Source organism: Procambarus clarkii, chromosome 76, assembly GCF_040958095.1.
Source record: "Procambarus clarkii isolate CNS0578487 chromosome 76, FALCON_Pclarkii_2.0, whole genome shotgun sequence".
Classification (NCBI taxonomy): domain Eukaryota; kingdom Metazoa; phylum Arthropoda; class Malacostraca; order Decapoda; family Cambaridae; genus Procambarus; species Procambarus clarkii.
The window spans coordinates 17705565-17730072 of record NC_091225.1 but is presented as its reverse complement, the minus strand read 5'-3'; the positions used below and the strand labels follow the sequence as shown (position 1 = coordinate 17730072).

The window sequence follows — 24508 nt, the reverse complement described above, 5'->3', positions numbered from 1 at the left end:
TGCCCTCAATGGTCTTCTTTCCTCTCTTCCTTCAGGTGTCTTCTCCGCTCTCTATGTCGATGATCTTACCCTTTGCTGTCAGGGTGATGATTCGCCTCTCCTTCAGCGCTGGCTTCAACTTGCAATTGATGCCGTGTCGTCTTGGGCCACCGATCATGGCTTGAAGTTCTCTACTTCTAAGACTTGTGCCATGACTTTTACGCGGAAACGGGTCGTTCTTCGTCCCTCTTTGTCACTTTTTGGTCATCCCCTTGAGTACAAAGATTCCGCGAAGCTTTTGGGGTTATTCCTTGACACTCGTTTGTCTTGGTCTCCCCATATCTCTTACCTCCATGTTGAGTGCTCTAAAGCCCTTACCCTCCTTCGGGTCTTGTCCCATACTTCTTGGGGGGCAGATAGGCGCACTCTCCTTGCTTTACATTCCTCTCTCGTCCTGTCTAAGCTCGATTATGGTTGCCCTGCTTACTCGTCTGCTTCTTCTACTCTTCGCCGTCTTGATGCTTTGCACCGTACTGGGTTGCGCCTCAGTTCTGGTGCCTTTCGTTCGACTCCCGTCCTTAGCTTGTATGTTGACACTGGCTTCCTGTCTCTCCAAGACCGCCGTGATCGCTACTGTCTTCGCTATCTTGCGCGGTCCTTACAACATCCTTCCTCTCGCCTCTGTCGTGCTTTAACTTTTACCCCTCCTGCAGTTCCTGTTCCTCTTCACCACCTCCCTCTTTCTGTCCGGTTATCTCGCCTACAGGACTCTCTTTCCGTTCGTATTTCTAATGTTTCTCCTCGTGTTGTTCCTTCTTTGCCCCCCGTGGAGAGTCCCTCTTCCGCGGTTTTGTACATCCTTGACCCGTATCACTAAAGCTTTCACCCCTCCTACGGTTCTAAAACGCCTTTTCCTTGAGCACTTTTCTTCTCACTCCCGCTCCGTTTTTGTCTTCACCGATGGGTCGAAGTCTGCGAACGGTGTTGGCTACTCTGTTGTTTTTCCTGATCGCACTTATATGTGTCGCTTACCTCCGGAGACTAGCATCTTTTACAGCAGAGCTTTATGCTATTCTCTATGCTCTTTGTCTCCTGCTTTCTCGTTGTCAGTTTTCCTTTGTAGTTGTTGTTGACTCTTGTAGTGCCCTCATGGCTCTCGGGTCCTTTAATCCGGTTCATCCAGTAGTTGTCGAGATCCAGCATTGGCTGTTTCTTGTTCACAGTAAATATAAGTCGGTTGAGTTTTGTTGGGTTCCCAGCCATATTGGTGTGTCTTTAAATGAGCATGCGGATGCTGCCGCCAAGGAAGCTGTCCGCTCTTGTCCCATCTCTCGTAAAGGTATTCCGTATTCCGACTTTTACCCGGTTATCCATTCCTCCGTCCTTACCCGTTGGCAGGCTTCTTGGTTGTCTGTTACTGGTAACAAACTACGTACTCTTAAATGTTGTGTTTCCTCGTGGCCGTCCTCCTTCCACCGTAACCGGCGGTGGGAAACAGCTCTGGCGAGGTTGCGTATTGGCCATACTCGCTTAACCCATGGTCACTTGATGGAGCGCCGCCCTGCTCCTTATTGTCCTAGTTGCATTGTCCCTCTTACGGTCGTGCATGTCCTTCTTGAATGTCCTGACTTCCAGGACGAGCGTGTGTCTTGCTTTCCGACCGCCCCTCGCGGTCACCTGTCCCTCAATAGAATTCTTGGTGACTCGGATACTTTTGATATCGTTCGCCTTATGCGTTTTTGTTCTCGTATTGGCATCGTTGGTGATATTTAGCGCCCTCTGTTTATTTTGCGCATTTGATGGTGCTACATAGCGTTCCCAGTTTGGTGTCTTCTTTTGATAATTACTTACTTTCATGCTTGTAAACTGTTTAATAAATGTAAAAAAGCCGCCAAAGATTGAGAAAAGATGTACACATTCGTAAGTACTTGCGTAACTCCTTCGTGAATCTGGCCCCAGGTGAATATCCATTTTGACGAGTCCTCAATTGCGCAGAGGCGCATGAGTAACATCGCGGAGAGAACGCAAGGGAGAAGAGATTTAGAAGATACTCGCGCGGACAGCGCAAGTCCGAACCTCAGCTGTCTGTGTGTATAATGTCTGTGTCTCGCAAGTTTATCATGAGGCTAATGGCCTGCTTGCGTACCGCCGCAGTAATAGATAGTACAAGCATTAAGGACTGGTAGTGGGGGGTAGTTAGATGGGATCTGTCTTCCAAATTGGTGCTTCCTGTACTGGGGGTTATTAACTGAGGGGGGGAGAGGGGTGGGTAAAGGGTAGTTGATGGGTCTGGGGTGCGATCCTACGGTACAGAGGTACGTTACAGTGGTACAGCATGGTACAGGAAGTCGAAGTTACAACGGTACAGGCATGGAAGTTTCAGTAGGATGAGAAATAACTGATTTCAAGTTGACAATATTCTTTCCTATTCAGGGTAAAGAATTAAGATCACTTTAAGTTAAAACCCAAAGTTTTAACTTGTTTTAAGTTTTAAAACCAGGTACCCACAGTGCCCAGGTACCCACAGTGCCCAGGTACCCTAAATGACACATACCATGTGATACCCAATGAATTTTAATGTACAATAGCTGCTACTTGAGGGGTTTAGAGTCACACTGATCTTGCACTTGAGGGGTAATACTCTGGACTTAATTCTCCCAAAACTCTACAACAACAACTTATCGAGCAGAGATTATCCCACACGACCACACCGTCAAGGGCTCTGATCAGACACGTTCACAACACGTACATACACGTTCACAACACGTACATACACGTTCACAACACGTGCATACACGTTCGCAACACGTACACACACGTTCACAACACGTATAGACACGTGCACAGCACACTTAAGTGATAGCATTCTTGCTTACACACCCGACTCACGTTAATTACCCGGAGTACCCAATGACCAGGTACTCAAATGCACTGTGTGGTACTTTAGTGTGTTCTCGAAGCCTCCGTGGCGGAGTGCCATCGTGCCACCGAGACGGAGGGCCAGCGAGGAGTGCCACCAAGGCGGTAATCCAATTGTTAAGGAAAGGGAGGGAAGTAATGACTCAAGTCTATGGAGGCGAGCAAGGAAGGCAGACGAACCAGTCCCTACGGAGGTGGAGGGAAGGATAGAATGGAGAGGTGAAGAGAATGAGCGAATAATGGTAAAGAGAGGGGATAGTAGGGAGTGAAATGGTCTATTTAAATATGGTGATGAGCGTGGCAAGCGTGAGAGAGAGAGAGAGAGAGAGAGAGAGAGAGAGAGAGAGAGAGAGAGAGAGAGAGAGAGAGAGAGAGAGCAGAAAGAATGCAAAATAACCAAGATAGTTAAGGAAATAGAGAACGGGGGAAAACAGAGGAACAGACCCGGAAAGGGAAGAGGAGGGTGCTGAGAAAAGAAGGGGGGAGAGGGGAAAGGAGGAGGAGGTAGTAAAGAGGAAGAGGGGAAGTCCTGTTGACTCAACAAGGGGGAGGAAGGCGTCCAAGGAGCCTCACATATATATGGGAGTCACCCCCCCTCACACAACCTTTCAAAACATACATCTTCAGAGGGGGAGAGAGAAAGAAAACGGAGCAAAACAAAACATGTTTCAAGGTTTCAGGCGTTTGTGTGGTGGTGGGTTGGTTACATGGGCTTGGAGTGGGTGCCGTGGGCGTAGGGTGGGTGGCGTGGGTGGGTGCCGTGAGACGGGAAAGAAGATTGACAGATGCTGTCACTTTGGGATGAGGATAGATGTTCAGGATGGTGTTCAAGCCATCAGTTTTGACTACGTGAGAAGGGCGCCTGTAGCCACCTCCTGTCTCCCAGGTGGTGTGGGGGGAGACAGGTGGTGTGTGGGGGTGGCAGGTGGTGTGTGGGGGTGGCAGGTGGTGTGTGTGGGGGTGGCAGGTGGTGTGTGGGGGTGGTAGATGGTGTGTGGGGGTGTCAGGTGGTGTGTGTGGGGGTGGTAGGTGGTGTGTGTGTGGGGGTGGCAGGTGGTGTGTATGGGTAACAGGTGGTGTGTGGGGATGGCAGGTGGTGTGTGGGGGCTACAGGTGGTGTGTAGGAGATTATTAATAACTCTGTTAGCAAAACTACTCTCTCAGGATCAGAACGAATTGCTTTTATAAATTAAAGAATATAATATGTGTTTCAGGCAACTGGAAATGTGTCCATGACTTGGGGGATAGCAGTCTCGCCTCCAGGAGGATTGACTAGGCCCCAGACCAGTCACCCCGGAAACATCTCCACTACCGTCTCCTTACCAGGTATGTAGCCTTGATACGCTAACGGTACAGAAAGATAGTGAGATTTCACCTTGAATACGCTACATATTCGTCATTATTTTCTGATTTAAGGTGTTGCTAGCATATTGTGCTGTGGGAGGAGATTGTGTTAGTATTAGTGTGTTGGGAACACAGCCACAGCGCCAGAGAGGTATAAACCGCTCTGGAATGCTGAATGTTAATTAACTGGTGGTGGTTCGAGGGTCTTTGTAAGAGAAAGCCAGTCAGTTCCCAGCCTCATCATCTCCCAGGGGTCATCTCCCACACACTCTCTGATGCTTTATATATCATTTCATTTTTCCCTTGTCGTTTGTCTCTCCAAACTTCATCCATCGAGAAGAAATGTGTAGCCAAGAGTAGCTGTGTTGTGTGTCCTCTCGCTTGGGGGTAGTTGTTCCGTGCTTCACGTGGTTATTATTCTCTCTGTCTCTCTGTCTGTCTGTCTCTCTCTGTCTCTCTCTCTCTCTCTCTCTCTCTCTCTCTCTCTCTCTCTCTCTCTCTCTCTCTCTCTCTCTCTCTCTCTCTCTCTCTCTCTCTCTCTCTCTCTCTCTCTCTCTCTCCCCCCATTGTTTCAACTTTTCCCCTCAACCCCTTTTCCTATACTCTACACCCCTCAGTCTCTCCCCTTGTCTCTTCCCTCCCCTCCCCCCCCAAGCCCTACTGCCACAAAATTACAATTTCTTCCCTAAAATTAACCAAGTAAATCGAATTAAGAGACGTGGAAGTTTTCTGCAGTAGCCGCGTATGTCGCTACGGGCAGGAGCAGCAGCATGAGAAAGTAGCGGCAGGAGCAGTGATAGTAGCAGCAGTAGCAGTGATAGCAGCAGTAGCAGTGATAGTAGGTTATCTTGAGGTTATCTTGAGATGATTTTGGGGCTTTTTAGTGTCCCCGCGGCCCGGTCCTCGACCAGGCCTCCACCCCCAGGAAGCAGCCCGTGACAGCTGACTAACACCCAGGTACCTATTTTACTGCTAGGTAACAGGGGCATAGGGTGAAAGAAACTCTGCCCATTGTTTCTCGCCGGCGCCTGGGATCGAACCCAGGACCACAGGATCACAAGTCCAGTGTGCTATCCGCTCGGCCGACCGGCTCCCTGCATCGCATCGCATAGTAGCGTCGACAATAGCTATATGTAGCGCAAATAGATACATTTAGCGAAGAGGACGATTAGTGCTACCCCAGTGGCTGGAGTGACTATAGATCTATATACGCTAGAGGAAGAACCAGGCAGGGGAAATTGCAGCTACAAATGAGATTATCGAGGACAAACCGTCAGTTTGGTGTCCCCTGTGACATGGCACAACAGGAATTGACGAGACGAGGTTGACCACACGTCGCCTTAGTCACCTTATGGATGGTTTAATTGTAGTGTGAAGACTTTCTGGGACCTCTATGACGACTCTCCCCTTATGCCAACCACTGACATACCCCCAGAATGCCACCCACAACAGGTCACTAGCTCCTGGGTACCTATTTTAGCTAGCTGAGTATAGCTGTCTTAGAGAGAGAGAGAGAGAGAGAGAGAGGGGGGGGGGTGATGGATCCCCTTGTAACTAGGGGAAAAGGGGGGGCGGCAGCGGTCAGAAGTGGGGGAGAGGGGGTGATAGATCCCCCTTGGACGCTGCTTGTAACAAGGGGACGGCAGCGGTGTGAACAGCCGAGGGTAATAGCCTCGTTCCGGGCCATTTGAGGTCATAATTTGGTTCAGGAGCGAAATGTCGTAAAGACAGAAGGGAGGGGAGGGAGGGGGAAGGATAGGGGAGAGGGATAAAGGGATAAAGGGAAGGAATGGGTAGGGTGGGGTGGGGAGGTTGGGAAGGGATAGTGGAAGGGGAGGCCAATGGTTGAGAAAGGTAAGGGAGGGGAATGGATGGATAGAGGGATGAAGGGATAGAGAGATCAGGGATGGGTGAGAAGGAAGGGAGTGATAAAGTAGTTAAGAATGGAAAGGAAATACGGAGGTGGAAGGGACGAATGAGGTCAATAGTTAACAATGGCAGAGAATTATAGTTAAATGGAATAGGGTGGTATAATGAAAAAAAAAGAGGAATGGTCCTGTGGTCCCGGGTTCGATCCCGGGCGCCGGCAAGAAACAATGGACAGAGTTTCTTTCACCCTGATGCCCCTGTTACCTAGCAGTAAAATAGTTACCTGGGTGTTAGTCAGCTGTCACGGGCTGCTTCCTGGGGGTGGAGGCCTGGTCGAGGACCGGGCTACGGGGACACTAAAGCCCCGAAATCATCTCAAGATAACCTCAAGATATGGAAATTAGATGGTTATAGAAACGACAATTGTGGATGGAATAGAACAAGTGGATAGTGGATGGGATAGTAGCAAGGCCCGGCTGGGAGGGAGGAATGGATAGAGAGACGAAAGGTGTGTGAAAATAGACGTAAAAAGGGACTAGAGACAAGAATTACCCTTCATGGGATACCTCAGGACCCTCTTGGGTTCAGTAGCATTTCAGGTTGCAATTCTTTTGACCATGTCGTCGTACAGTCGACTGGAGCGCGTCTGAGACCACTCGGGTTCGAACCCTCATCACGGCCCTTATGGATTTGTTCGTGTGTTTAGGTATGAATTTTGTACAGAAAGGAAAGGTGGGATGGTGGGGTTAGACGGAAGAGGGAAGGAATAGGTAGATAGATGTGAGAGGGTGTAGGTAGATGAGAGAGCGCACAGGTAGATGAGAGAGCGCGTAGCTAGATGAGAGAGCGCGTAGGTACATGTGAGAGCGCACAGGTAGATGAGAGAGCGCACAGGTAGATGAGAGAGCGCGTAGGTACATGTGAGAGCGCACAGGTAGATGAGAGAGCGCACAGGTAGATGAGAGAGCGCGTAGGTACATGTGAGAGCGCACAGGTAGATGAGAGAGCGCACAGGTAGATGAGAGAGCGCGTAGGTAGATGAGAGAGCGCACAGGTAGGTGAGACGTACCTTTTCGTGTATAAGTGTTTTCTGGGTGAGAGCTTTGAGAAGAGGAGACTTTTTGGGGGAAAAAAGCGGTTCTCGCTCAACACGGGCTGGATCTTACAGGTTCAAAACTGAAAAGCAAAAATTTGCAAGTCAGAAACTGGCGAGTGTTTTTCTTCGATTACGCTTTGAGGGACGACTTCAGTGTGTGTGTGTGTGTGTGTGTGTGTGTGTGTGTGTGTGTGTGTGTGTGTGTGTGTACTCAATTGTGCTTGCGGGGGTTGAGCTTTGTCTCTTTGGTCCCGCCTCTCAACTGTCAATCAACTGTTTACTAACTACTTTTTTTTTCCTCTCTCCACACCACATCCACACACACACCCCAGGAAGCAGCCCAACTCCCAGGTACCTATTTACTGCTAGATAACAGTGGCATTCAGGGAGAAAGAAACTTTGCCCCTTTGTTTCTGCCTGGTGCGGGAATCGAACCCACGCCACAGAATTACGAGTCCTGCGCGCTATCCACCAGGCTACCAGGTCCCCAGTGTGTGTGTGAGAGCTTGAACGATTACATCTACTGTGAACGAGATCAAGCTCTTGAGCCCCGCCTCATGGCCCTTATACCCGGCATATCTCTACCACCAGCTTGTACTCGGACGTCTGGAAATGCAAACAGCTTCCACCACCTGTGGTTCAGGATCATTCCACCTGCTCAACAGCCTCGCCACATACCATTACTCCCTGACACTTCTTTCTCATTTGTTTACTCCCTGACACTACTTTCTCATTTGTTTACTCCCTGACACTACTTTCTCATTTGTTTACTCCCTGACACTACTTTCTCATTTGTTTACTCCCTGACACTACTTTCTCATTTGTTTACTCCCTGACACTACTTTCTCATTTGTTTACTCCCTGACACTTCTTTCTCATTTGTTTTCAACTTCCACCTGTGTTCTATCGTTTAGATGTCCCGTAAAATATACAATTTCTATCCTCTTCGTTCTCCTCTTTACACAGAAAGCAGAGAAGCAGATAACTTCTCACTTCTGAGCCAAGATTCATCAAGTATTTACGTATGAACTTCTGCATCTTTTCTCAATCTTTAGCGGCTTTACATTTATAAAAATAGTTTACGAGTATTGTAAACTTTTTAGTTAATTGTTGTTGTTGTAAACAGTCTCCTGGTGCTTCGGAGCTCATTACTTGTTTAATATATATGTAAACAATGCCGCCAAAGATTGAGAAATGATGTAGAGGTTTCTAAGTACTTGTCATTAATGAATCCAGGTCATGGTAAAAGTCATAGTAACAGGATTGTAAGCTCTGTCCATACACTTGTTGATTGGCCAGGATTGTTAGTGAGGTTATCTTGCTTATCTTGAAATGATTTCGGGGGCTTAGTGTCCCCGCGGCCCGGTCCTCGACCAGGCCTCCACCCCTAGGAAGCAGCCCGTGACAGCTGACTAACTCCCAGGTACCTATTTACTGCTATGTAACAGGGGCATCAGGGTGAAAGAAACATTTTGTCTATTTGTCTCCGCCTCCACCGGGAATCGAACCCGGTACCTCAGGACTACGAATCCGAAGCGCTGTCCACCCAGCTGTCAGGCGCCCTAATCTAATCTCCTTGTTGATTGGCAAAGATTATTAGCAACGCTGCTAATAACAAACACTTCTTTGATTGGTTAAGCCACTTTGTGACGGCACCAATCGAATCCGCTTCACTGATTGGTAGATCCATTAAGTGACCCCACTGATCTAAACCGCTTCAGTGATTGGCCGAGTCAGTAGGTGACGTTAATGAATTAGTCCGCCGCGCTGATTGGCCCAGCTGTTAGTGACCCCACTGATCTAACCAGAGTTGGTGATTGGCCAATTGTGAGGTGTGTCTCCACCAATCAGGTTGAGTACCACCAAACTTACGCGAAACGCTCTTTAAAAAATGATGTAAATAATGATACAACTTTCCAAGCAGCACTGGCTATGGCGAGCCCGGAGTGCTGACCTAACCACATATGACTTGTACATATGTTGAAGACTTGTATTATTCAATGATTAACATTTTCTAATGCAATAAATGCAAAATAGATGCAATGAAAATAACCGTATCAAACAATTAAGACAATATAAGGAACAAGAGGTGGGAAGCGTTTGGGCAACAGTGGCAGTGGGGGGCGGGGGTCAGGGGGGGGCAGGTGACGGGGGGGGGGGGGGGCTTAAACTTGTAACAAAAATAGATGTTTAATGTCAATTAGAACTTGTCTATGGATGGACACAGCTAAGGAAGACACAGGGACACGACACAGGGACACGACACAGGGACACGACACAGGGACACGACACAGGGACACGACACAGGGACACGACACAGGGACACGACACAGGGACACGACACAGGGACACGACACAGGGACACGACACAGGAACAAGACACAGGAACAAGACACAGGAACAAGACACAGGAACAAGACACAGGGACAAGACACAGGGACAAGACACAGGGACAAGACACAGGGACAAGACACAGGGACACGACACAGGGACACGACACAGGGACACGACACAGGGACACGACACAGGAACAAGACACAGGAACAAGACACAGGAACAAGACACAGGAACAAGACACAGGGACAAGACACAGGGACAAGACACAGGGACAAGACACAGGGACAAGACACAGGGACACGACACAGGGACACGACACAGGAACAAGACACAGGAACAAGACACAGGAACAAGACACAGGAACAAGACACAGGAACAAGACACAGGAACAAGACACAGGGACAAGACACAGGGACAAGAAACAGGGACAAGACACAGGGACAAGACACAGGAACAAGACACAGGAACAAGACACAGGAACAAGACACAGGGACAAGACACAGGAACAAGACACAGGGACAAGACACAGGGACAAGACACAGGGACAAGACACAGGAACAAGACACAGGACCAAGACACAGGAACAAGACACAGGACCAAGACACAGAAACAAGACACAGGAACAAGACACAGGACCAAGACACAGGACCAAGACACAGGGACAAGACACAGGGACACGACACAGGGACACGACACAGGGACAAGACACATGCCCCAGACGACAACAGGCGGATACATGGATGTGTGTAAGGGGGGGGGGGGGGGGGTAATAAATGGGACACCCGCACTGTCACCCATTCTTTTGTAATGGTTAATTGATGCATAGCCTTTACTCTCTCCCCCCTCCCCCCCCCCCACACCACTTACAACCCCCCCCCCCCCCACTAATTACACCCCCCCCACCACACCACCAATCCGTCAACCAATCACCACCAACTATGTATCTTTTTGTCATTACTGACACACAGTCAAGCGGTCAGAGGCTTAAAACCCGCCCTGAAAATAATAGAAAATTAGCCCTAGACATCTCCCCCACCCACCCCAATCCCTCTCCCAACAATAACTACCCCCTTCAACTCCCCCTTCAACCTCCCTTCAATCCCTCTTTCCTCGTCTACTTCCACTACCTCTCCTTGTCAGCCATTTCCGCGTCCTAACGTATGCAGTCGTGTTGGGGTAGGGGGGACGGGGTAAGGGAGGAGTATTGGGGTAGGGGGGGACGGGGTAAGGGAGGAGTATTGGGGTAGGGACGAAGGGAAATGGTTGGGTAAGTTATTGTCGGTGGGTAGGGGGGGGGGTGAGGCGGCACCTTGACAGCATAATGCCCACCACAACAGCTGCGTTACTCCCTTAACGCGGTAATTGGCAGCTGTAACCTTTGTTAACCTTTGGCTGGAGGAACGGACAGCTGCCGCAAGTGTTAAACAAGTGTTGCTTTTACAGCGGCATCATAACTGGTGTTAATTCTCTTGTTTTAACAATAATCGACAAATGCTCCCATGTTAATTCCATTAACAGCTGTGTCGTGCAGCTGTGTCGTGCAGCTGTGTCGTGCAGCTGTGTCGTGCAGCTGTGCCGTGCAGCTGTGCCGTGCAGCTGTGTCGTGCAACTGTGTCGTGCAACTGTGTCGTGCAGCTGTGTCGTGCAGCTGTGCCGTGCAGCTGTGCCGTGCAGCTGTGTCGTGCAGCTGTGTCGTACAGCTGTGCCGTGCAGCTGTGTCGTGCAGCTGTGTCGTGCAGCTGTGTCGTACAGCTGTGCCGTGCAGCTGTGTCGTGCAGCTGTGCCGTGCAGCTGTGCCGTGCAGCTGTGTCGTGCAGCTGTGTCGTACAGCTGTGTCGTGCAACTGTGTCGTGCAGCTGTGTCGTGCAGCTGTGTCGTGCAACTGTGTCGTACAGCTGTGCCGTGCAGCTGTGTCGTGCAGCTGTGTCTTGCAACTGTGTCGTGCAACTGTGCCGTGCAGCTGTGCATATAACTGACGGTCATGCCTATAATATCCTGTGAAGCCGTCCGGTCGCTGATATAGACATTATAGGACCAATAATGCACTTGTCATCATACATCGGGCATGTGGGGGTCAGGGTGATAAATTATTGTATTACGTGACTACAAGGGTGGTGGAGGGTGTGTTAGGGTGGAGGGGTAGTGTAGAGGGTCGTGATTGGGTGGAGGAGTCGGATTGGAGATATTTTGAAAACTGCAGGGGGATTTGGGTAAAATGTGACCAATCGCCGTCTTCAGTAATAGGCATATTTTCGGTAGAAAAAGTAGTAATTTCAAACTGCAAATATATGCAGAGAGCCAGAATTTGGCTCCAAAATATGGCTCTGGAGTCAGATTTGGGATATTTGGGATATTTTGAAAACTGCAGGGGGGGGGGGGGTTTGGGCAAAATGTGACCCATCGCCGTTTTCAGTAATTGGCATATTTTCGGTATAAAAAGTCATAATTTCAAACTGCAAATATGTGCTAAGAGCCAGAATTTGACTCTAAAATATGGCTGTGAAGTTGGATTTGGGATATTTGGCATATTTTGAAAACTGCAGGAGGGTTTGGGCAAAATGTGACCAATCACCGTTTTCAGTAATTGGCATATTTTCGGTATAAAAAAGTAATTTCAAACTGAAAATATATGCAGAGAGCCAGAATTTGGCTCCAAAATATGGCTCTGGAGTTGGATTTCGGATATTTGGGATATTTTGAAAACTGCAGGAGGATTTGGGCAAACTGTGACAATCGCTATTGTCGGTAATTGGCATATTTTCGGTATAAAAAGTCGTAATTTCAAACTGCAAATCAATGCTGAGAGCCAGAATTTGGCTCCAAAATATGGCTCTGGAATCGGATTTGGGATATTTCGGATATTTTGAAAACTGCAGGAGGATTTGGGCAAAATGTGACCAATCACCGTTTTCAGTAATTGGCATAATATCGGTATAAAAAGTCGTAATTTCAAACTCCAAATATATGCATAGAGCCAGAATTTGGCTCCAATATATGGCTCTGGAGTCGGATTTGGGACAATTGGGATATTTTGAAAACTGCAGGAGGGTTTGGGCAGAACGTGACCAATCGCCGTTTTCAGTAATTGGCATATTTTCGGTATAAAAAGTCGTAATTTCAAACTGCAAATATGTGCAGAGAGCCATAATTTGGCTCCAAAATATGGCTCCGGAGTCGGATTAGAAATACTTGGGATATTTTGAAAACTGCAGGGGGGTTTGGGCAAAATGTGACCAATCGCCGTTTTCAGTAATTGACATATTTTCGGTATAAAAAGTCATAATTTCAAACTGCAAATATGTGCAGAGATCCATAATTTGGCTCCAAAATATGGCTCTGGAGTTGGATTTGGAATATTTGGGATATTTTGAAAACTGTAGGAGGGTTTGGGCAAAATGTGACCAATCGCCGTTTTCAGTAATTGGCATATTTTCGGTATAAAAAGCCTTAATTTCAAACTGCAAATATATGCTTAGAGCCATAATTTGGATCCAAAATATGGCTCTGGAGTCGGATTTGGGATATTTGGGATATTTTGAAAACTGCAGGGGGGTTTGGGCAAAATGTCCCCCCTCTCCGCTCAGCTCGTTGCTGCCGTGAGGGGGCTTAGTGGGCGGCTGCCGGAGTGTGATGCTCCTTGGGGCAGTCCTCTGTCCTTTTCTAGCCTTGTGCTCCTGCTGCCGTCCTCTCCAATTGTGCTGAGCACCTTTTCCTTTTCCTTCTGTTTCGTTTTTCTCCCCCTCTTCTCCTATCTGCTTGTTGTTTCCTGCCGATCGTTTGCTTGTTTTGGATCTTTCTTTGGACTTCTATTTTGACGCCTGGGTGCTTGAGGAGGCATACTCTTGCACCCGTAGAACTGTAGTACCCGACGTCTCGAGCGAGGGGAACCTTTTATTGTCAATCCCCCTTTCGTCACTGAACCCGATCTCGACGGACTGACGGTACTTAAGGTGGCGTTTGTGGGGCGTATACTCACGACACACCCCTAGGGGGCCCCGGCATGATCGGCGATAGCTTCCTGTTGGGTGTCCTGCCTCTAATTGTGGCTCCATGGTGGGTATGGGGCCACATTCGTGGATGAATTTCTTTCTCTTCATCTCTATGTCGATAAATGTTTCCGTTGTACCCTCTCAGGCTCGTGGGGTGGGCGACCAAGCCCCCGAGTCGGCCTGTATTGGAAGACCAGGCTCTGTAGCTCCCTCTGCGTTGGGCCCCGACCTTGCTCCTCCTTTGACCATCCTGACTTCTTCCCCCAGCTCCCCTCCCTCCTCTGTGGTTGGGTTAAGCCTCCAGCCCCCAGTGGTGACCACTTCGTCCCCTGGTGCAGCTAAGTCTCTCGTTGTGACTACTGCGCCTTTTAGCCCCTCTCTCTCTTGGGGTTCTCAATGCCGTTCGCGCCCCGGCCGCACTCGCTCGATTCCTTCCCATACTGCCGCGTATCAGGCCTGGTTTGGTCCCACTTCATGGGCCAAATACTTTGATCTCCTCCCTCTTGATTCTGCGCCTCCTGACGATTTCTCCCTCCATCGGCATCTTGTTGATTCCGTGGATGCGTCTGTTACATTCAACCCCACTCGTCTCGGTACACGTGTCGTTGCTGCTCCTTCTCAGGATGCGGCTTCCCGCTTGGCAGCCTTGTCTTGCCTTGGCGAGATCCCTGTTCAGGTCTCCAAGAATGTTCAGATGAATGCCAGTGTTGGCACTATTCTCCTCCCGCCCTATGTTGCAACCGGTGTTCGGAATCTGCAGGATTGCCACGATGATATTCGGCATATCCTTGATGCCCAAGGCCATTCTGTCCTCCAGGTTGACTCGTTTACTCGTCCCCCTCGTGGTCGTCGCCGTCAACCCCTTCGTGTTGTTAAGATAACCTTTGATGGTAGGACCCTTCCATCCTCTGTCATTCTTGCTGGTGCTAGGTGCTCTGTCCAGGAGTATATTCCTTCTCCTCGGCTGTGTAACAAGTGCTGGAGGTTTGGGCATGGTGCCCTCCACTGCTCGGGGACTGTCTCTCTCTGTCCTTTGTGTGGGGGTGAAGGTCACTCTTAAGTTGGAGTGCACTTCTCCCCAAGCTCGCTGCCTCAACTGCGGTGAGGCCCATCCTACCTTCTCCCGTGCCTGTATCCATTACAAACTTGAGGCGGCCGTCCTCAACTTGAAGCACCGGGAGCGTTTATCTTCTCCTGAGGCGAGATGCCAGGTTCGCCGGCTCCCGCCTTATGCTAACATCTCTTATGCTCGCGTGTTGCGCTCTTCCTCTCCTCGTCCTTCCCTCCCTCCTTAGACTCACAACCGTTTCCGGGCCTTGGACCCTGATACGCCCACTGCCCCCTCCTCCATTCCTTTGAGTTCTGTCCCGAAGGGACCCCCTCCTGGTCCTCTGTCTGGGATTCCCCTTCTTTCTACCCGGTCTGTCGTGTCTCCTGTGTCTTCTTCCTCATCTCCCTCCGATCCTCCTTCCCATCCTCTTCCTTCATCTCTTGGCTCTTCCCGCCACCTGTCGGTGCAGGCTGATGTCCATCGCTCTCCAAACGGCCGTCATGTGTGCTCTCTCCTGTTGAGATGCTAGAATCCGTTGCCCGGTACGTGGTTGCTGGGACACCTGTCTCTTTAAGTCAGAAGCGTAAGCTTGGCTCCTCTCCTTCCTCCTCCCCGGCGGGTAAGAAGGTTTCGCTTTCTTCCTCGGCCCCTACTTCTGCCTCTCTCGCTCCTTCCCCTCCCATTTCGGTGGTTGCGCCCCCTGTTCCTGCTATGGAGGTTTCTTTAGCCCCCGCTTCCCTCTCGGTTGCTGCCCTTGCTGAGGTGCGCTCCCCTCTTTCTACCTCCCCTCTTCCTGCTGCTGTCCTTGACTGCTCCCCTCCGTTGTCTCCTCCTCTTCCTCCTCCGGACCCCGCCCGCCCACCTCTGGTCTGTTCTTCCGCCTCCTTCCCTCCGTCTTTGCTCAGTTTACCCATGCCCCCTAACCCTGACTTTGCTGACCCTGATCCCGACCCTGATATTCTTTAACGTGCTCTGTTGCTCTTTCGCCTTTGTTTCTTCCTTGTTCTCTGTTTTTGTCCTTTCTCTTCTCGTCAATGTCTCTTCTTCAGTGGAATGTTCGAGGTTATTACGCCAATTTCCTCGAACTCCAACTTCTGATTTCACGGTTTTCGCCCCTTTGTGTCTGTCTCCAGGAGCCGATGCTTGGTGCTCGTCCTGGTCGTTTTCGTGGCTATTCCTTTCTCTCCCCCCCCCCCCCCTCCCAGCCGTTGCTGGGGCTTCTAATTCTTCTGCTTTCTTGATTCGTGCTGATGTTCCCTTTGTTCCTTTACTTTTTCCTTCGCCTCTCCATTGTTCTGCTGCTCATATCTTTGTGGGGAAATGGTACACAGTTTGTTCCATTTATCTCCCCCCGAGTGTCCCGCTTTCTCTTCCTGATTTGAAACACCTCCTGGACTCCTTGCCGGAGCCTGTGCTCCTGCTGGGTGACTTCAATTGTCGTCATTCTCTTTGGGGTGACGTTCTGACGAATACCCGGGGTCGCCTTCTTGAGCCGTTTCTCCTCTCTTCTTCCCTGTCTCTTCTGAATTCTGGTGAGCCCACTCATTTGGACTCTCGGACTCGCACCCTTTCTTGTCTTGATCTTTCTCTCTGCTCTTCTTCTCTTTACTTAGATTTCACGTGGCAGGTTCTTGATGACCTTTTCACAATCGCACTTGAGAATGGTCCAGAACAGACTGAAACGTCGTCGTCCCTTCACCTTCTAGTGTGTGGTCTGGTCAACATACTTCAGCCACGTTATTGTGACTCATCGCCTGCATCTTGATGACCTCCATGGAAGTGATCATTTCCCCATCTTTATTTCCTTTTTCTCTTTTCACCCTTCCCTCTCTTTCCGTAGGTGGCAGTTTGCTATGGCGGACTGGACCCTATTTACCCTCAGTGCTACTCTCTCTGACCTCTCCCTTCTGCCTCTCTCTCGCTCTCTCCTCCTTTTTCATGACACTGTCTTCAACGCTGCCCTCCGCTCTATTCTTCGCTCTTCCTCTCGGGGTCCACGGAAGTGCATTCCCTCGTGGAATGCGGACTGTGCTCGGGCTGTCCGCTGTAAGCGTGCAGCCTGGAAGAGGCACCGCCGTCGGCAGACGACCGATTCTTTTCTTTTCTTTCGGAAAGCGAGTGTGGTGGCCCGTAGGGCCATCCGTACGGCTAGACGTGAATGTTGGGCATCTTATGTCTCGACAATTACGTCCGAAACTCCTCTGCCCCAGATCTGGAAGCGTATCCGCAAGATAGCGGGTAAGTTCGTTTCCGATGTTTCACCGGTCCTTCACCTCCATGATACTCTTGTGGCAGACCCGTTGCAGGTCGCTTCCGTACTGGGTTCCCACTTTTCTTCTGTTAGCTCTGGTCTTCATCTTCCCCAATCTTTCCTTCTTCGTAAACCTGTCCTTGAGTCTCGTCCTTTAGATTTCTGCACTCGTCTTCAGCTTCCCTATAATGATCCCTTCTCTCTCTCTGAACATCGTTCTGCCCTGGCCCTCTGCGGTTCTACGGCGGCGGGCCCCGATGGTATTCATTATGAGATGCTTCGCCATCTCCCTCCGTGCACGTCTCAGTATTTACTGAGTCTGTATAATTGGATCTGGGAGTCGTCGTCAGTCCCTGAGGACTGGCTCGATGCCGTTGTCCTCCCTGTTCACAAACCAGAGTCTCTGGGTACTTCCCCTAAGGACTTTCGCCCTATTGCCCTCACAAGTTGTGTCTGCAAACTCTTTGAACGTATGGTTAACGTTCGTCTGATGTGGTTCCTAGAACACCATCACCTCCTCTCCCCTTCTCAATTTGGTTTCCGCAAGTGCTGCAGCACGACAGATGTCCTGGTGAACTTGGAGGTCTATATTCGTACTGCTTTTGCTGCGAAGACCTCCGTTGTTGCCGTTCTTTTTGACCTGGAAATGGCTTACGACACCACTTGGCGGTATCATATTCTATCTCAACTTCATTCTTTTGATCTGCTGCTGGTCATCTCCCTCTCTTTCTCTGCAGCTTCCTCTCTCGTCGTTCCTTTCGGGTGCGCCTTGGTACCGCTCTCTCTGCCTCTTTTCAGCAATACGAAGGTGTGCCCCAAGGTAGTGTTCTGAGCACTACTCTTTTTCTGGTTTCCCTCAATGGTCTTCTTTCCTCTCTTCCTTCAGGTGTCTTCTCCGCTCTCTATGTCGATGATCTTACCCTTTGCTGTCAGGGTGATGATTCGCCTCTACTTCAGCGCCGGCTTCAACTTGCAATTGATGCCGTGTTGTCTTGGGCCACCGATCATGGCTTCAAGTTCTCTACTTCTAAGACTTGTGCCATGACTTTTACGCGGAAACGGGTCGTTCTTCGTCCCTCTTTGTCACTTTATGGTCATCCCCTTGAGTACAAAGATTCCGCGAAGCTTTTGGGGTTATTCCTTGACACTCGTTTGTCTTGGTCTCCCCATATCTCTTACCTCCGTGTTGAGTGCTCTAAAGCCCTTACCCTCCTTCGGGTCTTGTCCCATACTTCTTGGGGGGCAGATAGGCGCACTCTCCTTGCTTTACATTCCTCTCTCGTCCTGTCCAAACTCGATTATGGTTGCCCTGCTTACTCGTCTGCTTCTCCTTCTACTCTTCGCCGTCTTGATGCTTTGCACCATACTGGGTTGCGCCTCAGTTCTGGTGCCTTTCGTTCGACTCCCGTCCTTAGCTTGTATGTTGACACTGGCTTCCTGTCTCTCCAAGACCGCCATGATCCCTACTGTCTTCGCTATCTTGCGCGGTCTTTACAGCATCCTTCCTCTCGCCTCTGTCGTGCTTTAACTTTTACCCCTCCTGCGGTTCCTGTTCCTCTTCACCACCTCCCTCTTTCTGTCCGGTTATCTCGCCTTCAGGACTCTCTTTCCGTTCGTATTTCTAATGTTTCTCCTCGTGTTGTTCCTTCTTTGCCCCCGTGGAGAGTCCCTCTTCCGCGGTTTTGTACATCCTTGACCCGTATCACTAAAGCTTTTACTCCTCCTACGGTTCTAAAACGCCCTTTCCTTGAGCACTTTTCTTCTCACTCCTGCTCCGTTTCTGTCTTCACCGATGGGTCTAAGTCTGCGGACGGTGTTGGCTACTCTGTTGTTTTTCCTGATCGCACTTATATGTGTCGCTTACCTCTGGACACTAGCATCTTTACAGCGGAGCTTTATGCTATTCTCTATGCTCTTCGTCTCCTGCTTTCTCATTGTCAGTCTTCCTTTGTAGTTGTTGTTGACTCTCATAGTGCCCTCATGGCTCTCGGGTCCTTTAATCCGGTTCATCCAGTAGTTGTCGAGATCCAGCATTGGCTGTTTCTTGTTCACAGTAAATTTAAGTCGGTTGAGTTTTGTTGGGTTCCCAGCCATATTGGTGTGTCTTTAAATGAGCGTGCAGATGCTGCCGCCAAGGAAGCTGTCCGCTCTTGTCCCATCTCTCATAAAGGTATTCCGTATTCCGACTTTTACCCGGTTATCCATTCCTCGGTCCTTACCCGTTGGCAGGCTTCTTGGTTGTCTGTTACTGGTAACAAACTACGTACTCTTAAATGTTGTGTTTCCTCGTGGTCATCCTCCTTCCACCGTAACCGGCGGTGGGAAACAGCTCTGGCGAGGTTGCGTATTGGCCACACTCGCTTAACCCATGGTCACTTGATGGAGCGAAATGGGTTTCGGTTTTGCCCATTTTTGGTTTGGGCAAAATGTGACCAATTGCCATTTTCAGTAATTGGCATATTTTCGGTATAAAAAGCCGTAATTTCAAACTGCAAATATATGCAGAGAGCCAGAATTTGGCTCCAAAATATGGCTCCGGAGTCGGATTTGGGATATTTGGGATATTTTGAAAACTGCAGTGGGATTTGGGCAAAATGTGACCAATCGCCGTTATCAGTAATTGGCATATTTTTGGTATTAAAAGTCATAATTTCAAACTGCAAATATGTGCAGAGAGCCAGAATTTTGCTCCAAAAAATGGCTCTGGAGTCGGATTTGGGATATTTTGAAAATTGCAGGGAAGTTTGAGCAAAATGTGACCAATCGCCGTTTTCAGTAATTGGCATATTTTCGGTATAAAAAAACGTAATTTCAAACTGCAAATATATGCAGAGAGCCAGAATTTGGCTCCAAAATATGGCTCTGGAGTCGGATTTGGGGTATTTGGGATATTTTGAAAACTGTACGGGGGTTTGGGCAAAATGTGACCAATCGCCCGTTTAAGTAATTGACATATTTTCGGTATAAAAAGCCGTAATTTTAAACTCCAAATATATACATAGAGCCATGAATTTGGCTCCAAAATATGGCTCTGGAGTCAGATTTGGGATATTTGGGATATTTTGAAAACAGCAGGAGGGTTTGGGCAAAATTTGACCAATCGTAGTTTTCAGTAATTGGCATATTTCGGTATAAAAAGTCATAATTTCAAAGTGGAAATATGTGCAGAGAGCCAGAATTCGGCTCCAAAATATGGCTCTGGAGTCGGATTTGGGGTATTTGGGATATTTTGGAAATTGCAGAGGGATTTGGGCAAATTGTGACTAATCGCCGTTTTCAGTAATTGGCATATTTTCGGTATAAAAATTCGTAATTTCAAACTTCAAATATATGCAGAGAGCCAGAATTTGAGTCCAAAGAATGGCTGTGGAGTCAGATTTGGGATATTTGGGATATTTTGAAAACTGTACGGGGGTTTGGGCAAAATGTGACCTATCGCCCGTTTAAGTAATTGACATATTTTCGGTATAAAAAGCCGTAATTTCAAACTGCAAATATATGCAGAGAGTTAGAATTTGGCTCCAAAATATGGCTCTGGAGTCGGATTTGGGGTATTTGGGATATTTTGAAAACAGCAGGAGGGTTTGGGCAAAATGTGACCAATCGTAGTTTTCAGTAATTGGCATATTTTCGGTATAAAAAGTCATAATTTCAAATTGGAAATATGTGCAGAGAGCCAGAATTTTGCTCCAAAATATGGCTCTGGAGTTGGATTTGAGATATTTGGGATGTTTTGAAAACTGCAGGGGGGGTTTGGGCAAAATGTGACCAATCGTTGTTTTCAGTAATTGGCATATTTTCGGTATAAAAAGTCATAATTTCAAACTGGAAATATGTGCAGAGAGTCAGAATTTGGCTCCAAAATATGGCTCTGAATTAGGATTTGGGAGATTTGGGATATTTTGAAAACTGCAGGTGGGGTTTGGGCAAAATGTGACCAATCGCCGTTTTCAGTAATTGGCATATTTTCGGTATAAAAAGTCATAATTTCAAACTGGAAATATGTGCAGAGAGTCAGAATTTGGCTCCAAAATATGGCTCTGGAGTAGGATTTGAGATATTTCGGATATTTTGAAAACTGCAGGAGTGTTTGGGCAAAATGTGACCAATAGCCCGTCTAAGTAATTGGCATATTTTCGGTATAAAAAGCCGTAATTTCAAACTCCAAATATATGCATAGAGCCAGAATTTGGCTCCAAAATATGGCTCTGGAGTCGGATTTGGGACAATTGGGATATTTTGAAAACTGCAGGAGGGTTTGGACAAAATGTGACCAATCGCCGTTTTCAGTAATTGGCATATTTCGGTATAAAAAGTCATAATTTCAAAGTGGAAATATGTGCAGAGAGCCAGAATTCGGCTCCAAAATATGGCTCTGGAGTCGGATTTGGGGTATTTGGGATATTTTGGAAATTGCAGAGGGATTTGGGCAAATTGTGACTAATCGCCGTTTTCAGTAATTGGCATATTTTCGGTATAAAAATTCGTAATTTCAAACTTCAAATATGTGCAGAGAGCCAGAATTTGGCTCCAAAATATGGCTCTGGAGTTGGATTTGAGATATTTGAGATGTTTTGAAAACTGCAGGGGGGGTTTGGGCAAAATGTGACCAATCGTTGTTTTCAGTAATTGGCATATTTTCGGTATAAAAAGTCATAATTTCAAACTGGAAATATGTGCAGAGTCAGAATTTGGCTCCAAAATATGGCTCTGAATTAGGATTTGGGAGATTTGGGATATTTTGAAAACTGCAGGGGGGTTTGGGCAAAATGTGACCAATCGCCGTTTTCAGTAATTGGCATATTTTCGGTATAAAAAGTCATAATTTCAAACTGGAAATATGTGCAGAGAGCCAGAATTTGGCTCCAAAATATGGCTCTGGAGTTGGATTTGAGATATTTGGGACGTTTTGAAAACTGCAGGGGGGGTTTGGGCAAAATGTGACCAATCGTTGTTTTCAGTAATTGGGTTATTTTCGGTATAAAAAGTCATAATTTCAAACTGGAAATATGTGCAGAGAGCCAGAATTTGGCTCCAAAATATGACTCTGGAGTCGTATTTGGGATATTTTGGAAATTGCAGAGGGATTTGGGCAAATTGTGACTAATCGCCGTTTTCAGTAAATTGGCATATTTTCGGTATAAAAAGTCATAATTTCAAACTGGAAATATGTGCATAGAGCCAGAATTTGGCTCCAAAATATGGCTCTGGAGTCGGATTTGGGACAATTGGGATATTTTGAAAACTGCAGGAGGGTTTGGACAAAATGTGACCAATCGCCGTTTTCAGTAATTGGCATATTTCGGTATAAAAAGTCATAATTTCAAAGTGGAAATATGTGCAGAGAGCCAGAATTCGGCTCCAAAATATGGCTCTGGAGTCGGATTTGGGGTATTTGGGATATTTTGGAAATTGCAGAGGGATTTGGGCAAATTGTGACTAATCGCCGTTTTCAGTAATTGGCATATTTTCGGTATAAAAATTCGTAATTTCAAACTTCAAATATGTGCAGAGAGCCAGAATTTGGCTCCAAAATATGGCTCTGGAGTTGGATTTGAGATATTTGAGATGTTTTGAAAACTGCAGGGGGGGTTTGGGCAAAATGTGACCAATCGTTGTTTTCAGTAATTGGCATATTTTCGGTATAAAAAGTCATAATTTCAAACTGGAAATATGTGCAGAGAGTCAGAATTTGGCTCCAAAATATGGCTCTGAATTAGGATTTGGGAGATTTGGGATATTTTGAAAACTGCAGGGGGGTTTGGGCAAAATGTGACCAATCGCCGTTTTCAGTAATTGGCATATTTTCGGTATAAAAAGTCATAATTTCAAACTGGAAATATGTGCAGAGAGCCAGAATTTGGCTCCAAAATATGGCTCTGGAGTTGGATTTGAGATATTTGGGACGTTTTGAAAACTGCAGGGGGGGTTTGGGCAAAATGTGACCAATCGCCCGTCTAAGTAATTGGCATATTTTCGGTATAAAAAGCCGTAATTTCAAACTCCAAATATATGCATAGAGCCAGAATTTGGCTCCAAAATATGGCTCTGGAGTCGGATTTGGGATATTTGGGATATTTTGAAAACTGTACGGGGGTTTGGGCAAAATGTGACCAATCGTCCGTTTAGGTAATTAACATATTTTCGGTATAAAAGGCTGTAATTTCAAACTGCAAATATATGTAGAGAGCCAGAATTTGGCTCCAAAATATGGCTCTGGAGTAGGATTTGGGACAATTGGAATATTTTGAAAACTGCAGGGGGTTTGGGCAAAATGTGACCAATCGCCTTTTTCAGTAATTGGCTTATTTTCGGTATGAAAAGTCATAATTTCAAACTGGAAATATGTGTGCAGAGAGCCAGAATTTGGCTCCAAAATATGGCTCTGGAGTCGGATTTGGGGTATTTGGGATGTTTTGGAAATTGCAGAGGGATTTGGGCAAATTGTGACTAATGGCCGTTTTCAGTAATTGGCATATTTTCGGTATAAAAATTCGTAATTTCAAACTCCAAATATATGCAGAGAGCCAGAATTTGAATCCAAAATATGGCTCTGGAGTCTGATTTGGGATATTTGGGATATTTTGAAAACTGTACAGGGGTTTGGGCAAAATGTGACCAATCGCCCGTTTAAGTAATTGACATATTTTCGGTATAAAAAGCCGTAATTTCAAACTGCAAATATATGCAGAGAGTTAGAATTTAGCTCCAAAATATGGCTGTGGAGTCAGATTTGGGATATTTGGGATATTTTGAAAACAGCAGGAGGGTTTGGGCAAAATGTGACCAATCGTAGTTTTCAGTAATTGGCATATTTTGTTTGGATGGAGGGGTTGTGTAGACCCCCCAACCATCCCGTGGGCGGTGGTGGACCCCATCCCCCCAACCATCCCGTGGGCGGTGGTGGACCCCCCCCCCAACCATCCCGTGGGCGGTGGTGGACCCCCCCCCCCCCCCCAACCATCCCGTGGGCGGTGGTGGACCCCCCCCCCAACCATCCCGTGGGCGGTGGTGGACCCCCCAACCATCCCGTGGGCGGTGGTGGACCCCCCAACCATCCCGTGGGCGGTGGTGGACCCCCCCCCCCAACCATCCCGTGGGCGGTGGTGGACCCCCCCCCCCAACCATCCCGTGGGCGGTGGTAGACCCCCCCAACCATCCCGTGGGCGGTGGTAGACCCCCCCAACCATCCCGTGGGCGGTGGTGGACCCCCTCAACCATCCCGTGGGCGGTGGTGGACCCCCTCAACCATCCCGTGGGCGGTGGTGGACCCCCTCAACCATCCCGTGGGCGGTGGTAGACCCCCTCAACCATCCCGTGGGCGGTGGTGGACCCCCTCAACCATCCCGTGGGCGGTGGTGGACCCCCTCAACCATCCCGTGGGCGGTGGTAGACCCCCTCAACCATCCCGTGGGCGGTGGTAGGACCCCCTCAACCATCCCGTGGGCGGTGGTAGACCCCCTCAACCATCCCGTGGGCGGTGGTGGACCCCCTCAACCATCCCGTGGGCGGTGGTGGACCCCCTCAACCATCCCGTGGGCGGTGGTGGGACCCCCTCAACCATCCCGTGGGCGGTGGTGGACCCCCTCAACCATCCCGTGGGCGGTGGTGGACCCCCTCAACCATCCCGTGGGCGGTGGTAGACCCCCTCAACCATCCCGTGGGCGGTGGTG

General features: G+C 48.4%; 2 protein-coding genes across 2 annotated transcripts in view; one reads left to right on the top strand and one right to left on the bottom strand.

The window, feature by feature from the left end:
* Positions 1-9424: 9424 nt before the first annotated feature.
* LOC123771553 (peptidyl-prolyl cis-trans isomerase G-like) lies at positions 9425-10294 on the top strand. Its single transcript, XM_045764147.1, has one exon. It carries the CDS (start codon positions 9425-9427, stop codon positions 10292-10294), a length of 870 nt encoding a protein of 289 aa, XP_045620103.1.
* Positions 10295-11018: 724 nt separating this feature from the next.
* Positions 11019-24508, bottom strand: part of LOC123750013 (uncharacterized) — an 82097-nt gene continuing 68607 nt past the window's right edge. Inside the window, exon 8 of the mRNA XM_069313845.1 lies at positions 11019-11558. Coding sequence (XP_069169946.1) covers positions 11019-11558 — 540 coding nt within the window. The remainder of the gene's footprint in view (positions 11559-24508) is intronic.